Source organism: Vombatus ursinus, unplaced genomic scaffold (genome assembly GCF_900497805.2).
Source record: "Vombatus ursinus unplaced genomic scaffold, bare-nosed wombat genome assembly UNPS02014786.1, whole genome shotgun sequence".
In the NCBI taxonomy this organism is placed as follows: domain Eukaryota; kingdom Metazoa; phylum Chordata; class Mammalia; order Diprotodontia; family Vombatidae; genus Vombatus; species Vombatus ursinus.
The window spans coordinates 33,561,672-33,575,392 of record NW_020954564.1 but is presented as its reverse complement, the minus strand read 5'-3'; the positions used below and the strand labels follow the sequence as shown (position 1 = coordinate 33,575,392).

Here is a 13,721-nt window from a genome sequence, read left to right as displayed (position 1 = left end):
TTCCCCATCTACAAAATGGGGGTAATAATAGCACCTACCTCTCAGGGTTGTTATGAGGATCAAGTGAGATAATAATGATCAAGTGCTTGGCACATAATAAGCACTATATAAATAATAGCTATTACTATTCACCTAGTCCCTCATTGAGTCACTCAACTACTATTTATTAAGTATCTACTATGTGCACTAAAGCTTTTGACTGTATGGATCACAATAAAATGTGGCAAGTCCTCAAAGAGAAGGGAGTATCAGATCATCTTACTTGTCTCCTAAAGAACCTGCATGTGGGACAAGAAGCAACAGTTAGAAATGAACATGAAACAACTGATTGGTTTAAGACTGGGAAAGGAGTACAACAAGGCTGCATATTGTCACCTTATTTATTTAACTTGTATGCAGAGTAAATCACATGAAATGCCAGATGAGAAGAATCGAAAGCTGGAATTAAGGTTGCTGGGAGAAATATCAACAATCTCAGACATGCAAATGATACCACTCTGATGGCAGAAAGTGAAGAATTAATTCCTTTTTTTCCTTTTTTTATTTTTATTTTTTTCTTTAATAATATTTTATTTTTTCCAATTACATGTAAAGATAGTTTTCAACATTCACTTTTGTAAAATTTTGAGTTCCAAATTTTTCTCCCTCCCTCCATTCCCCCTCCCCAAGACAGTCTGATATAGGTTATACATGTACTATCATGTTAAACATATTTATAATGCATAATATGTTAAACATATTAGTCATGTTATGAAAGAAGAATCAGAACAAAAGGGAAAAACCACAAAAAAGAAAAAAAACAAGAAAACAGAAAAGTGAAAATAGTATGCTTCCATCTGCATTCAGACTTCATAGTTCTTTCTCTGGATGTGGTTAGCATTTTCCATCTCAGGCCTTTTGAAATTATTTTGGATCTTTGTATTGCTAAGAAGAGCTAAGTCTATTATAGTTAATCATCGCACAGTGTTGCTGTTGCCATGGTTCTGCTCACTTCACTCAGCATCAGTCCATGCAAATCTTTCCAGGTTTTTCTGAAACCTGCCTGCTTATCACTTCTTACAGCACAATAGTATTTCATTACATTCATATACCACAACTTGTTCAGCCATTCCCCAGTTGAAGGGTATCCCCTTAATTTCTAATTCTTTGCCACCACAAAAAGAGCTGCTATAAATATTTTTGTACATGTGGGTCCTTTTACCTTTTTTATGATCTCTTTGGGATACAGATCTAGTGGTGATATTGGTGGATCAAAGGGTATGCATAGTTGGTTGCTCTTTGAGCATAATTCCAAATTGCTCTCGAGAATTGTTGGATCAGTTCACAACTCCACTAACAATGCCTTAGTGTTCCAATTTTCCCACATTTTCTCCAACATTTGTCATTTTCCTTTTTCATCATATTAGCCAATCTGATAAGTGTGAGGTGGTACCTCAGAGTTGTTTTAATTTGCATTTCTCTAACCAACAGTGATTTAGAACATTTTTTCATATGATTATATATAACTTTAATTTCTTCCTCTGAAAACTGCCTATTCATATCCTTTGACCATTTACCAGTTGAGGAATGATTTGTATTTTTATAAATTTGACTTAGTTTCCTGTATATTTGAGAAATGAGACCTTTATCAGAAACAATTAAGAAATTGTTTCCCAAGTTTCTGCTTTCCTTCTAATCTTCATTGCATTGGTTTTGTTTGTGCAAAACCTTTTTAATTTAATGTAATTAAAATTATCCATTCTGTATTTCATACTGTTCTTTATCTCTTATTTGGTTATAAGGTCTTCCCTTCTCCACAGATCTGACAGGTAAACTATTCCTTGTTCTCCTGATTTGCTTATAGTATCAGTCTTTGTATCTAAATCATGTCCCCATTTTGACTTCATCTTGTATAGGATATGAGATATTGGTCTATGCCTAGTTTCTGCCAAACTATTTTCCAGTTTTCTCAAGCAATTTTTGTCAAATAGTGAGTTTTTATCACAGCAGCTGGAGTCCCTGGATTTATCAAACAGTAGATTACTATAGTCATTGACTACTATGTCTTGTGCACCTAACCTATTCCACTGATCCACCACTCTATTTCTTAGCCAGTACCAGATAGTTTTGATGATTGCTACTTTATAATATAGTTTTAGATTTGGTATGGCTAGGCCACCTTCCTTTACTTTTGTTTGAGGAATTAATTTCTTCATGAAGGTAAAAGAGGAAAATGTAAAAGCTGGCTTGAAGCTTAACATTAAAAAAAAAAAAAAGCTAAGATCACAGCAACTGATCCCATCACTTCCTGACAGAGGGAGATGAAATGGAAGCAATGTCAGATTTTATATTCTTGGGCTCAAAGATCACTCCTGGTGGTGACTGCAGCCATGAAATTAAAATATGCTTGCTCCCTGGAAGGAAAGATATGTCAAATCTCTGGACGGCATACTAAAAAGCAGAGACATCACCTTGTCAACAAAAATCTGTATAGTCAAAGCTAATTCTTCCAGTAGCAATGTTTAGCTGTGAGAGTTATACTACAAGGAAAGCTGAGTATCACAGAATCAACACTTTCAAATTGTGGTACTATATAAGACTTTTGAGAAGCCCTTGGACAGCAAGGAGGTCAAATCAATCAATACTTAAAGAAATTAATCCAGACTACTTATTGGAAAGACAAACACTGAAACTGAAGCTTAAATACTTTGGCCACATGATAAAAAAAAACAGGACTCATTGGAAAAGACCCTGATGCTGGGAAAGATTGAAGGCAAAAGGAGAAGGGCATGGCAGAGGATAATGTGGATGAACAGTGTCATGGAAGCAACAAAAATGAGCTTGGACAGACTTTGGGAGATAGTGGAGGGCAGAAGGGCCTGGCATCACAAAGAAGGGGTCACAAAGATTTGGACATGGCTGAACGAATGAACAACAACAAATGTGACAGAACTGTGCTCAGTGTTGGAGTTACAAAGAAAGGCAAAAAACCCAACAACAACAAAAACTGTCCTGCTCTTAAGTTGCTTACAATCTAACTGGGGGAGAAAAGACATATACAGGATAATTTAGGGATTGTCTTAAAAGGGAGGCATTAAGGAAGACTAGGAAAGACTTTTTATAAAAGGTGGACTGTTAGCTGAGACTTGAAGGAAGCCAGAACTCCCCACTTGCTGGTCTGCCCTTCCCCATCCTTTGGTATCCTTCTACTTCCCAGAGCAGGGGCAGAAATTTAAAGTCCAGAAAAATCACCCTCTTCCCTCTCCAGTCCAACTTTCTTCATATCCTTAGGCCTACTTCCTTTTGTGAGTTTCTAATTCCTGGGTGTGAATGTTTACAGTGGGATACTATTGCATATTTCACTATTCCACTCCATTCCATTCCTCTCCATAGAAGCAAGTAGGTGGCTTACTGGATAGAGCCCTGGGTCTAGAGTTAGGAAGACTTGAGTTCCAATCTGTCTCAGACATTCACTAGCTATGTGACCCTAGACAAATCACTTAACCTCTGTTTGCCTTCATCTACTGGAGAAAGAAATGGCAAACCACTCCAGTGTCCTTGCCAAGAAAACCCCATACAGGGTTGTGAAGGGGATTGAACAACAACAACCCCCTCCATAATCTACTCCTCCTCTTATCATCACCATGTCCCCCCAACCCCTCAGAGGAAGAAGTTCTGGCTCTGAGCAACAGACTGGTCCACCTTTCAGAGAAAGAGCCCAGCTCCAGTTTCCCATAGGCTTCGTGTGCACTCTACTTGCTAAACAGAACAAACAGCTCATCATGACATGCTTTAGGACTATAGGACAGTCTTAAGTTTAAGTCCTAGAACAGATTCTACAAGTTAAGTACATGCACAAATGCCTAAATAATAATACTGCCTACTTGCAGCTTTCTATATAACTGGACCAGATCTTTTCTTCTTTTTTAAAGTCAAGTCTGACTCTTCATGACCCCATTTGGGGTTTCCTGGCAGAGATACTGGAATGGTTTGCCATTTTCTTCTCCAGCTCACTTTACAGATAAGGAAACTGAGGCAAACAGGATGAAGTGACTTGCCCAGGATCCCACAGCTAGTGTCTGAGGCTGGACTTGAACTCAGAAAGAGGAGATTCCAGGCCCAGCACTCTATCCACTTTACTACCTAGCTGTCCCATAGGGCAAGATCACAGCACAAATAATCCAAAACAAGCAAACCCTTGGAAAGTATTTGGCTTTAGGATGGTTACTTTGATGGCTCTGCCATCTCATCTATATGTATGCTACCTCCAATGGTGTAAATCACAACTCATCCATGTCTACCTTTCCTGTGCTTTCCTGTGTGTGTTGTGGATGATTTCCTATAACCTGCCACAGGAGGTCCCACCCAATGGAGTATAGCAAAGCTGCTAATAAGCTACAGCTATTGAAGTGACTCAACTACTTTTTTTTTTTAATAATACATTTCTTTTTTTTTTCTAGGCAATTGGGGTTAAGTGACTTGCCCAGGGTCACACAGCTAGTAAGTGTTAAGTGTTTGGTCTGAGGTCAAATTTGAACCCAGGTCCTCCTGACTTCAGGGCAGGTGCTCTATCCACTGCGCCACCTAGCTGCCCTTTTAATAATACATTTCTCCAATTCTAATGAATCTGATTGGGATTCATTATGATATGTAACAGTAAGCACAGCCCGATGCTCAGGACCAAGGATTCTGAAGCTAAAAGACAAATCTTTATTTGTTACATCTGCATGTATATATTCACACACATACAATGTATACATATACACATTAGACTTCAGTTCAAATTTGTCCTCAGACACTAGCTGTGTGACTCTGGTAAGTTACTCTGTCTGCTTTAATTTTCTCATCTGTAAAACGGGGATAATAATAGCTGCTTACCTCCCAGGGTTGCTGTGAGGATCAAATGAGATTAATAATTGTAAAGTGCTTCATATGTAAGCTTCATATGAATGTTAGCTATTATTTTTGTTGTTATTTGTTAGCTATTATTTTTGTTGTTATTACATGAATGTGACAGCAAATTTGTCTCACTAAATTTTCATATTTTAGTGCTAAGACATAAGATTAGGAGTAAATATGTATTCTAGTTCAGGCCCTGCTTCTGCCTCTAACTCTCTGGACAAATCTTTTCCCCTCTGTAGACTTTATTTCCCTCATCGGTACATAGAAGATGTTGGGCTAGATAGTATGTAAATTATCTTCTGACTTTGACATTTTGAGGGCTGATGACTGTTCCAATTCTTTCCCCTTAACGTGGCCTTTAAAAATGGGCCTGACGGGGCAGCCAGGTGGCGCAGAGAATAGAGCACTGGCCCTGGATTCAGGAGGACCTGAGTTCAAATCCGAACTCAGACACATAACACTTACTAGCTGTGTGACCCTGGCCAAGTCACTTAACCCCATTGCCCCCCCCCAAAAATGGGCCTGACCACAGGCTTCCCCAGATGAGGAAATAAAACCTGAAGATCGATAAATGTAAACCAAAAGCAATAAAGGGAGGGTGTGTGTGGAGGTGGGCGTTGTCCCTGTACCCAATGAAGCCCTTTACCCAAGCCCAGGATCTTAGAAGACAGCACAGCACCTGTGATCCCTCCCCTCCTCACCACCCCCATACACCCACAAGGTCTGGGATATGTTCCAATAAGATCATAGATATAGAGCTGGTCTAGACTTTAGACATCATCTGGCCCAACTCCCTCATTATACAGACAAGGAAATTGAAACCCAGACAGGTTAAGTGACTTGCCCCTGGTCATATGGGCTGGCAAAGTTAGTTCTTGAACTCCAAACCAATATTCTCCCCACTGAATCAAGCCACCTTCCCAGGAAGTCACCAAGTAAGGGGAGGGAAGACGAAGTAGTGGCCTGTTCTGCTGATTCATCCTTGGACTGCAATATTCAGCAGCTATTTCCTCCCGTGGAGTGGGGGTGTTGCGGGAGTACTAGGGGGCGGGGACAGCGGGGTGGAGAGAGCTGCGGCCTGGGCGCTGAGTCACTCTCTGGAGCTCCTTCCCAGCTGCGTACTCATACCGAGTCAGGCTCTGCCCCGGCGCTTCTACTTCGCCCGATACTCGGGAGGGTGGAGCAAAGTGGGAGGAGTGGAAAGTGTTGAGAAACCAAGCTCGGAAAGTTTTTCCTTGGAACAGCATCGGAAAAGAAAGCCCAGTAGAAAGAGTAAATTCTAAGGCTGTTTACTGGAAGAACCCAGGGCGGAGAGCGCTTCTGGGGCTCGGGTGCCAGAACTTCTCTCCCGCACTCCCCTCTGGATGCTGAATGGTGCACTCCGAGCCGGAGTTAAAGTCTGGGTGCAGGACAAGCCTCTGAGGGGGGCTGGAAGCATGGGGTTGAGAGCCGGAGGCAGCCACGGGCGAGCGGGCCCAGAGGTCGGGGCAGAGAGGCAGGATCGGGCATCTGAATCGGAGGATCGCAGCATACATTCTGGCAACATCGCTTCGGTGCACAATGTCCCCTTGAGCGTCCTCATTCGGCCGCTGCCCTCCGTGCTGGACCCGGACAAGGTGAAGAGCCTCATGGATACCATCCAGGTAAGATCTCTCGGGGGGGGGGACAAGGGGAGGGACTGGGAGTAGAGAGAGCCCTAGATTTCGGGCCCAGAGATCTGAGTACGCTTCTTCGCTCTGCCATTTTCAGTGTCATCTTGGGCAAGTCACTCTCTTTCTTCGGGCCTCGATATCCTCTCTATAAAACGGGAGCGTTGGACTAGATAACCTTTGAGGCCCTTTCTAGCATTAACATTCTATGTTCTGTGTCTTAGACTGTTTTTTGACTCCGACATTCTATCTTCTACATTCTGTATTCCAAGGTTCCTCCAGGTCTAAGATCCCATGATTCAATCATTTTCTCCATCTATGTCCTTTTCTCCCTCTCCCTGACTTTTCCCCTCCCTAGGAGGATCCAGATCGGGTGCCTCCTATTGATGTCCTATGGATTAAAGGAGCCCAAGGAGGGAACTACTTCTACTCCTTCGGGGGATGCCACAGATATGCAGCCTACCGGGAGCTGAACAAGGAAACAATCCCTGCCAAGCTGGTCCGGTCTACAATATCTGACCTTCGTGTGTACCTGGGTTCTTCCACGCCAGACCTGCAGTAGTAGCACCCTTAGCCCTTGGGACTCACTGAAAATGCCTCTTCATGTGACCATTGAAGAGGCCAGGAGAAGCCAAGTAATACTGGTCCTTACCAGGGCGATGCAGAGTACAAAAGGTGTGGACTTCTGACCCAGAACAGCTCCTTTGAGAGACAGTATGACTAACTTGTGTAGTATTCCTTAAAGGCTAGAGAAGAGGGATAAGGAATCGTTCCCTGTGATTTGTTTAATAACTTTAGACTCCCATGTCTTGGACCTGAAGACTGTCGACTCAGGGCTTAAGAACAGAAGGGAGCACCCTGCCCTGCCCCACAGTGGGGTGTGAGGTGGTTGTAATGGAAAGAGGAGTGAACTTGGAATTAGAACCTCCCTTGTTCAGATCCCAGCTTTGACACTACCTGTGTGAACAGGTATAGTTTTCTCCTTTATAACATGAGGTGGTTGAACTAAAGTCCCTTCTAAAGTCTTCCCACTCTAGAGCCTATCCTTCTGAGATGATGTGGTAAGGGAACAGAATGGGGGACCCTTTCTGGAGGAGAGGGGTGAGGGAAGTGATGGGGAACTAAATGTCCCTCTCCCAACTTCCTGGGTGGAGGGGCCACCTCCTGTTCATATCAGGCTAAGGGACCCATGTCTAATTCTCACTGTCTCCCCGTGGGAAGCAGGAATCCTTACTACCATTTCTTTTTGAGGAAGAAGATTCATATACAACAACAACAACAAATGAAAGCCCCAATAAATTCTGATTTAGTGAAAAGTACTTTAGGCTTGGAGTAAGGTGGGACCATGGGCAAGTAAGTCACTTCTCTTCTGTGTTTCTGTTTTCTCATCTATAAATTGTGGTAAGAATACTTGTACTAACCTACCTCTCAGGGTTGTTGTGAGGAAAATTATATTTAAACTTCAAAGTGCTGAAGAGATGGGAGATGTTGCACTTTAATCTTCATGATGTGGTTAAGAGGGAAAGATGGGAAGTCTGAGGACCAGGTGCTCTCTGCTATTAATCTTTTATATTTCTTGTTCCTCAGATGATTTTGCAAGTGGATAAAATGACTAATTTTTGTAATTTAATAAATGTATTCATGTACACTCCAGTAGCAGAATATATATCATATATATACATATATATATATATAAAATCAATATTATTGTTAAGTTTCAGAACAGTTGCTGATCTGCATTGATTGAGGAAGTTCCTTTACTGGGAGTTTCCCAACACCAATGAAATCACAGGTCTGGGCCATATTATTATTGTTGCAGTTGTGGTGGTGGTGGTGGTGATGATGATGAGGAGGAGGAGGAGGAGGATGGAGTGGTGGTGTGGTGAAGGAAGGAACAAGAATAGATGTGGTGACTTGCTGTGACCTCCATACTTTAGAGTCTCTGAGACCTGTCTGATGCTGAAAAACAGAGTGGGAAGAAGACAGGTGCTCCCTTTCTCTCCGGGTGGTTCTTCCTAGTCAGATCAGCCTTTACTGAGCATATATGAGAGCCTGTTCAGGTCTCTGATCTTCTGGGAAATAAAATGGATGGGAGGCAGAGCCCCCTGACCTTCTTGCCTTGGAGCATGGTGGAGAGAAGAGGATGCAGGAGAAGAGAGTGCTCAGTATCCCTGGAAGACTCCCATTCTTCTTGTGCTGCCCTTACAAGGGGCCACCAGGAGATGGCACTGTGATCCTACCAGCCCAAACTATATCCATTGGAGAGACCAGTCCAGTGTGGACTGGCTGGGGCTTTAAGACCCACTCCTTCTGTCCCTGTGGCACTAGTTAACCTCAAACTCCTAAGACCTCAGAACTGGGATGGATCTTAGGGCATAGAATAATAGAACTGTTACTGGGCTTCAACAATTTAATTCAGCAAACACTTGTGAAGCGTCTCCTATAATAAAGAATACAATTCTGAGGATGAGAACATGGAATGCTACAGCTCAAAGGAATCTTAGAGATCATATTTAAAAGAAGGAACATAAAGCACTGGGAGGGGAAGTGACTTTTCTAATGTCGTAGAGTGAATTAGGACCATATGTTAGAGCTGAAAGAGACCTTTTATAGTGGCAGAACTCAGTCTAGAAGTCACACCTCCCAATACCCAGTTCGGTGCTCTTTCCATTCCACCCTCTTGCCTTATACAAGCACACCACAGACACATCCATATACACAATCAATCAACAAGTGTGTGGACTGGAGCAGCTAGGTGGCAAAGTGGATAGAGCACCAGCCCTGGATTCAGCAGGACCTGAGTTCAAATCCAGCCTCAGACACATAATACTTACTAGCTGTGTGACCCTGAGCAAGTCACTTAACCCCATTGCCTAGCCCCCCCCAAAAAATAAAAAAAACAAACAAACAAGTGTATGGACCTACAGTGTTCCTGGCACTGTGCTAGCCTTGGGGGACAAAAGTGAAGCAGTCCCTGCCCTCAAGGAGCTTACATTGCATCAACATGAATATGATAATGAGTGAGGTAATGAAATCGAATCATAAGCTACTTATAAAGAAATGAATCTCACTACTTTCAGAATTGCGGAGCAGTGAAATGATGACTGAATTCAAGCCAGATGACATAAGTTTGAGACCTTACTATGATACTTAAAAGCTATGTGACCTTGGGCAAGTCACTTATCTTGGCATCAAGTTTACACATCTCTAAAATCAGAGGTTTGGACTAGTTTATCTCTAAGGCTTCCACTGGTTCTTTTTTAAAAAAATTTTGTTGATGTCTTTTTCTCTTTTTTCCTGTTTTTTTTTTTTACATCATCATCCCTTCCTCCCCATTTCTCCTTCTCCTCCGTAGAAACAGCCTACCCTCACCTGTCCACTCCCTGCTGTTATAACAAATAAGTATAGTCAAGCAAAATAAATCAGTACAATACCCTTATTTGAAAATGTCTGCCTCATTCTGCACCATTAGTACACCACTTCTCTAACAAGAGTCTGGATCACATTTTACCATCAATCTTCTAACATTAGCATTAGCTACTTAATTGATCAGAGTGCTGACGTCCTTTAAACATTTTTAATCTTATTTTTATTTATGCCTTCTGTTTTTTTTCTCATTTCATTCATTTCCAAATACATCCCTCACTCATTTGTTACCCGGTGATCGACTTTCGGTTCTAAATGAAAATTTTCTAATCTGCTTAACCTCACCTAGGCTGTTTCCTCACTTGTAATGTGGGGATAATAAAAATAGCTAGCATTTACATAGCACTTTAAGTTTCACAAGGTATTACATGTAGGTTGATCCTCTCAACACCTTGTGAAGGAGGTATTATTTTTATCTCTATTTTATAGATAGAAAAATTGAGAAAGAAGTTAAGTGACTTGCCCAGAGTCACACAGCTAGTGCCTGAAATAGGATTTGAACTCAGATCTTTCTAACCCCAAGTCCAACACTGTCCACAGCACCACCGAACTGCTTATTTGCAGAATCTGCACACCACCTAGGTAGGGCACAGTATACAGAAAGGTACAAGGAAAGACACTTTTAACTATAATTTTTTTATCCCATCTATACCTTTCTTCTTCATTTTACAGAGGAAGAAACTGAGGTCCGGAGAGAAGTTACTTGCTTAAAGTCAAAGCAAATTAGTAGTGTAACCAGCGTAAGAATTCATGCTTAATAAAATGGCTTTGTGGGGTTGTAGATAGAGTATGGAATTGGTGGACTTTGGAGAGGAAAGCCTAGGTTCAGATCCAGGCTTTGCTATGTACTACCTACCTGGGACTAAGTTTCCCCATTTGTAAAATGAGGGAAATGAACTAGGTGACCTCCAAGGCACCTTTCAGCTTTAAATCCTATGTTCCTATAACTCCCAGGTCCCTACACAATGCTGCCTCATTAAATTCCCCCCAAACCAGCTCTTCTGTCAGTCTGTCTGCCCCCTCCCCACCTGTCTCCCTTCCCCAGGCCTGACCCCTGATATAGCCTGACAGATGACCTCAGCTGCCACCAATCCATTCGTTCTGGTGCCTGGGGGAGGGGAGGAACAAAGGGAGCTTTGTGGAGGGTGGGGTCCCATCCCTTCACCTAGCTTGGGCTGCTGGGGTCCCAACTCCGGAACTCAGAGAGACTCTCCCACCGGACAAGCGTGTAATGTCTTCCAGGCCCATGGCTTAGGCTTTTAACTGGCAGGGAGATCATTATGTCTAGAATCCCATAATTGGCTTCCAACCTCTTAACTCACCCTTCCCAAGATAGTCCCCAGTTGCAAGTTTGCTCCAACATGAGAGACATTAACATGTAATCAAAAGAACACAGAGCTGGGTGAGAGGAGACCTGGATTCTAGTTATAGGTCTGTCACTCACTAGTTGGGTCATTTTGAGCAGGAGGTCCTTTCCCCTCACCAGGCCTCAGTTTCCTCATCTATAAAATGGTAAGATTGGACCAGATCATCTCTAAGGTCATTTCCAGCTCTGATCTCTTATGTTCTAGCATCCTTTCTAGCTCTGATATCCAGTAGTTCATTGGTTTTCCCTTTTCCCTACCAGGAAGTCAAAGAGCAAATATCAAATTTTGAGCTAGAAGGAATCAGAAAGAACCTCCAATCTAAATACCACATTTTATAGATGAGGAAACTGCATTACAGAGTTATTAGAGAACTTGACCAAGGTCACATAGATAGTGACCAGCTAGACTGGGATTGGAACCTAGGTCTTAGGCTGAAAGAAACGTTGACCTGGGAGAACAGAACCCAAGTTACTTTCCACCCTACTTCCCTACTCCCCAAGGCAGTATGACACAGGGGAGGATAAAGCCTCTAGCATCAGACGACCTAGGTTCAAATCTCATCCCGCCTCTCCTGCTCATTAACTGTGTGGCCTTGGGCAAGTCACTTAATCTCTCTAGTAATCAGTTTCCTCAAGTGTGAAAGAAAAGTGGTGGACGAGATGACCTTGAGGCCCCTTCCAGCTCTAAAGCTATGATCCTCTTGCCACCTTTGCTACCATGAGAACTCTGGGACCAGCTAAGGAACCACAGCTCCCATCTTCTAGTTCCTCTTCCCTCACACATTTTTTTCAGACCCCACGTAAACACAGTGTATGGGTCCCAACAAGTCCTAAGGCTTTCCCATCATTGGCCTCATCAATCCCCTGGCACCTGCCCTCAGTCCGTGAAATAGAGCCTTTCGCTAAGGGTAAAATGGAAAGAGCAGTGGTCTAAGATTCAGGGGACCTAGGTTCTAGTTTATGCTCTTTCTCTAATTTACCATGTAACTTAGAACTAGTCACTTCTCTTTTCTGGGCCTCAGTTTCCCTATCTGTAAAATGTGGTATATAATCCATGTCCAGTCTATCTCACAGGACTCTTGTGAGCATCAAATGTGTGTAAAGTATTTCATAGCCATTAAGTACCATAATTTTAAAACATCAGGTATTATGGTAGTGTCTTAAAATTACTGAATGTTGGAACCATAGAATCATAGCTATAGATGTTACAACCATTAGCCCAACAACAAGAAGGGATCCAAGAAACAAGCCAGGCTGGGGCTGAACCTCAATGACCATAGAATCATAGACAGAGGTAAAAGGGATCTTAGAGGCCGTGTTGTCCAACTCCCTCATTTTGCAGATGAGGAAACAGTCACAGAGAAATTAAGTGACTTATCTAGGATCAAATAGCTAGCAAGTATCTAAGGGGGAATATGAATCTGGGTCTTTCTGATGCCAAATCCAGTGTCTATCCATTACACTATGCTTTCTTTCTGGTCCAGTCCTTCATTTAACAGCTGCTACCCAGGTAGGGGATGTGACTTACCCACTGTCATATCTCAAGTTAACAACACTCTTAATAACCATTCCAAAGCTTAATATGAGCAAGCCTTTGTGCTTAGTTCTGTCAAGGAGACAGAGAAGCTTGGAACTCAGCCCCTAACTTCAGTGAGCTCGCAGTATAATGGGGGAGACAATAGACACATTCCCAAGATCTCAAATAATATAGAGTAGTCTGTGCTAGGGGCAGCTACATAGCACAATGGATAGAGTGCTGACCCTGGAGTCAAGAAGACTCGTTTTCCTGAGTTCAAATCCAGCCTCAGACACTTACCAGCTGTGTGACCCTGAGCAAGTCACTTGACCCTGTTTGGCTTAGTTTCTTCATCTGTAAAATAAGATAGAGGAGGAAATGGCAAATTACTCTAGTATTTGCCAAGAAAGCCCCAAACAGGGTCATGAAGAGTTGGACATGACTATGCTAAGGACCAGGTGACAGAGGAGCAAGCAAGGATAGAGAATCTCAAATAGAGAAATCCCTATGGACCTTTTGAACCATTTATAGCACTACTAGGCATATAACCCAAAGAGGTCAAAGACAAGGGGGGAAAGGGCCCAGAAATACAAAAATATTTATAGCTGCTACTTTTTAAAATTATATTGATTTTTTGTTTTTATATGAAACCAGCCAAAATAATACATGCCATGGTCTGTACTGATAATGCCCCAACTTTGCAAAGGATGATGGAATCATAGACCTAGCGCTCAAAAGGGTTTCAGAGGCCATCAGACCCAAGCCTTTTATTCTACAGATGAAAAACTGAGGAAAAGTGACTTGCCTAAGGTCATCCAAGTGGTAAATGTCAGAGGTTGCATTTGAAGTCAGATTTTTTGCTTCAAGATCCAGTAACCCTTTC

The 13,721-nt window shown here is 42.4% G+C and overlaps 1 protein-coding gene across 1 annotated transcript; it reads left to right on the top strand.

The window, feature by feature from the left end:
* The first annotated feature begins 5,978 nt into the window (after positions 1-5,978).
* LOC114046862 (sulfiredoxin-1-like) lies at positions 5,979-8,183 on the top strand. Its single transcript, XM_027867422.1, has 2 exons — positions 5,979-6,524; positions 6,889-8,183. The coding sequence occupies exons 1-2, from the start codon at positions 6,246-6,248 to the stop codon at positions 7,090-7,092; spliced, it is 483 nt and encodes a 160-aa protein (XP_027723223.1). The 5' UTR covers positions 5,979-6,245; the 3' UTR covers positions 7,093-8,183.
* Positions 8,184-13,721: the final 5,538 nt, after the last annotated feature.

What these genes read in the sequence shown, in the direction of transcription:
- LOC114046862 (XM_027867422.1), top strand. Translation starts at nt 6,246, where the DNA reads ATGCTGAATGGTGCACTCCGAGCCGGAGTTAAAGTCTGGGTGCAGGAC. An exon ending in GCCTCATGGATACCATCCAG is followed by an intron (nt 6,525 to 6,888) that starts GTAAGATCTCTC and finishes TCCCCTCCCTAG; the next exon opens with GAGGATCCAGATCGGGTGCC.